We start from the raw sequence: 1,395 nt of genomic DNA, 5'->3' as shown, positions 1-1,395 counted from the left end.
GGTGCTCTGTCCGGGGAAGTCAAAGAACTACCCGCGCGTGCAGAAGCTCCCAAGATTAGAGCTAAACTTTTCATTTTTATTGTGTCTCAGCATCTGCTGCCTTGCCTGACGAGACGGCGAGGCGCACTTAATACATAATTCGTGTACACATTATAATTACAGACGCTGCCGCATAACCATAACATTTTGGGCACAGCACCCGTGTTCCCAAACAATCCTGCCTTCAGCAATCCGGCAGATCAAAGCACACATCCACACACCCACATGCACGGATACGAGTACGAGTGTGCCACACATGATGTACTTTGAAGTTGATTTACTTCAGCTTCGAGTTGGCGTTCGCGGGAATCACATCTTTGAGTTCGCAGCACAAATGATACTTTGTTGTCCGCGTTGATGTTGATGTTGATGTTGCCGGTGAGGAGGAGGAACGCCGCATGCCGCATGCCGCATGCCACACAATGCCATGTGAAACAGAGAGAGAGAAATTTCATTAGAATTAGAGCCATTCGATTGTTATTGCTGTTGCCAGACAGTTTTATTCGGCCCCACGCCCTAGGACCCCCTCTGCCCTAATGGCTTTTCCAACTTACGCCGTCGCGCTTGGGCCTGCAGCGGGATCTCTGCAGGAACCGCATCACGGCGGGTGGCATGTGCTCCTTGTACATCGCGTACTCGCGCAGGACGAAGCGGCAGGCACTGAAGTGCACACACTGGCCGGGGCTCTTGGCGGGCGTCGGCGTCTGGCAGCTGGGCTCTACGTCAGACAGGAGATACAGAGAAGAGTACTCCTCTTATTTCGATCTATGCATTATCAATGGCCAATGCCACTGCCGGGCTCTGACTGTATGTGGCTTACGTGTGTGGCACAATGTCGACAGCAGGATGACGAGGACGAGCCGGAGCAGAATCAATCGAAGTGTGCGCCGCATTGTGAATTTAAAATTTCGGAAGCAGTTGTTACCGGAGGCGAAGACGAAGATGGGATTGAGGGTCGCCGCTGATGTATAGGGATGCACAGTATGTATTAAAGTCGCGTTAAAGTCTTAAGAGCTTTAAGCACCGAAAACTGCCTCGACTCTGCCACGAAGAGTGGAACTGAGACTGAGGCTTGGGCCGGGACTTGGCTCTGCTGAGAGCTGGCTGCTGGCTGCTGGGTGCTGGCTGCTGGGTTCTTGGTGTTGGCTGGCTGCTGTGTGTCTGGCAGCAGATTGTTGCTCAAGTAAACAGCTTGGACTGCTGCTGCGGATGGGGATGGGGATGGGGATGGGGATGCGGCTGGGGCTTGGGCAACTTTTGATAAGCGGAGCCGGAGTGGGGGCCGGCGCGCTTATCGACGGCGTGCAAAACAAGAGGCCAAAAAATATGTACATAATATGTAAGCAAAGCACACAG

General features: G+C 53.0%; 1 protein-coding gene across 1 annotated transcript; it reads right to left on the bottom strand.

The window, feature by feature from the left end:
* Nucleotides 1-316: 316 nt before the first annotated feature.
* On the bottom strand, nucleotides 317-932 carry LOC6588620. The gene is made up of 3 exons (XM_026984554.1): nucleotides 840-932; nucleotides 594-755; nucleotides 317-379 (listed from the first exon to the last, which is right to left on the bottom strand). The coding sequence occupies exons 1-3, from the start codon at nucleotides 930-932 to the stop codon at nucleotides 317-319; spliced, it is 318 nt and encodes a 105-aa protein (XP_026840355.1).
* Nucleotides 933-1,395: the final 463 nt, after the last annotated feature.

The sequence above is a fragment of the Drosophila persimilis genome, unplaced genomic scaffold (assembly GCF_003286085.1).
Source record: "Drosophila persimilis strain 14011-0111.01,24,50 unplaced genomic scaffold, DperRS2 tig00000000-arrow-pilon, whole genome shotgun sequence".
Taxonomy (NCBI): Eukaryota; Metazoa; Arthropoda; class Insecta; order Diptera; family Drosophilidae; genus Drosophila; species Drosophila persimilis.
The sequence above is the reverse complement of the archived record's forward strand: the minus strand, read 5'-3'. Positions and strand labels throughout refer to the sequence as shown.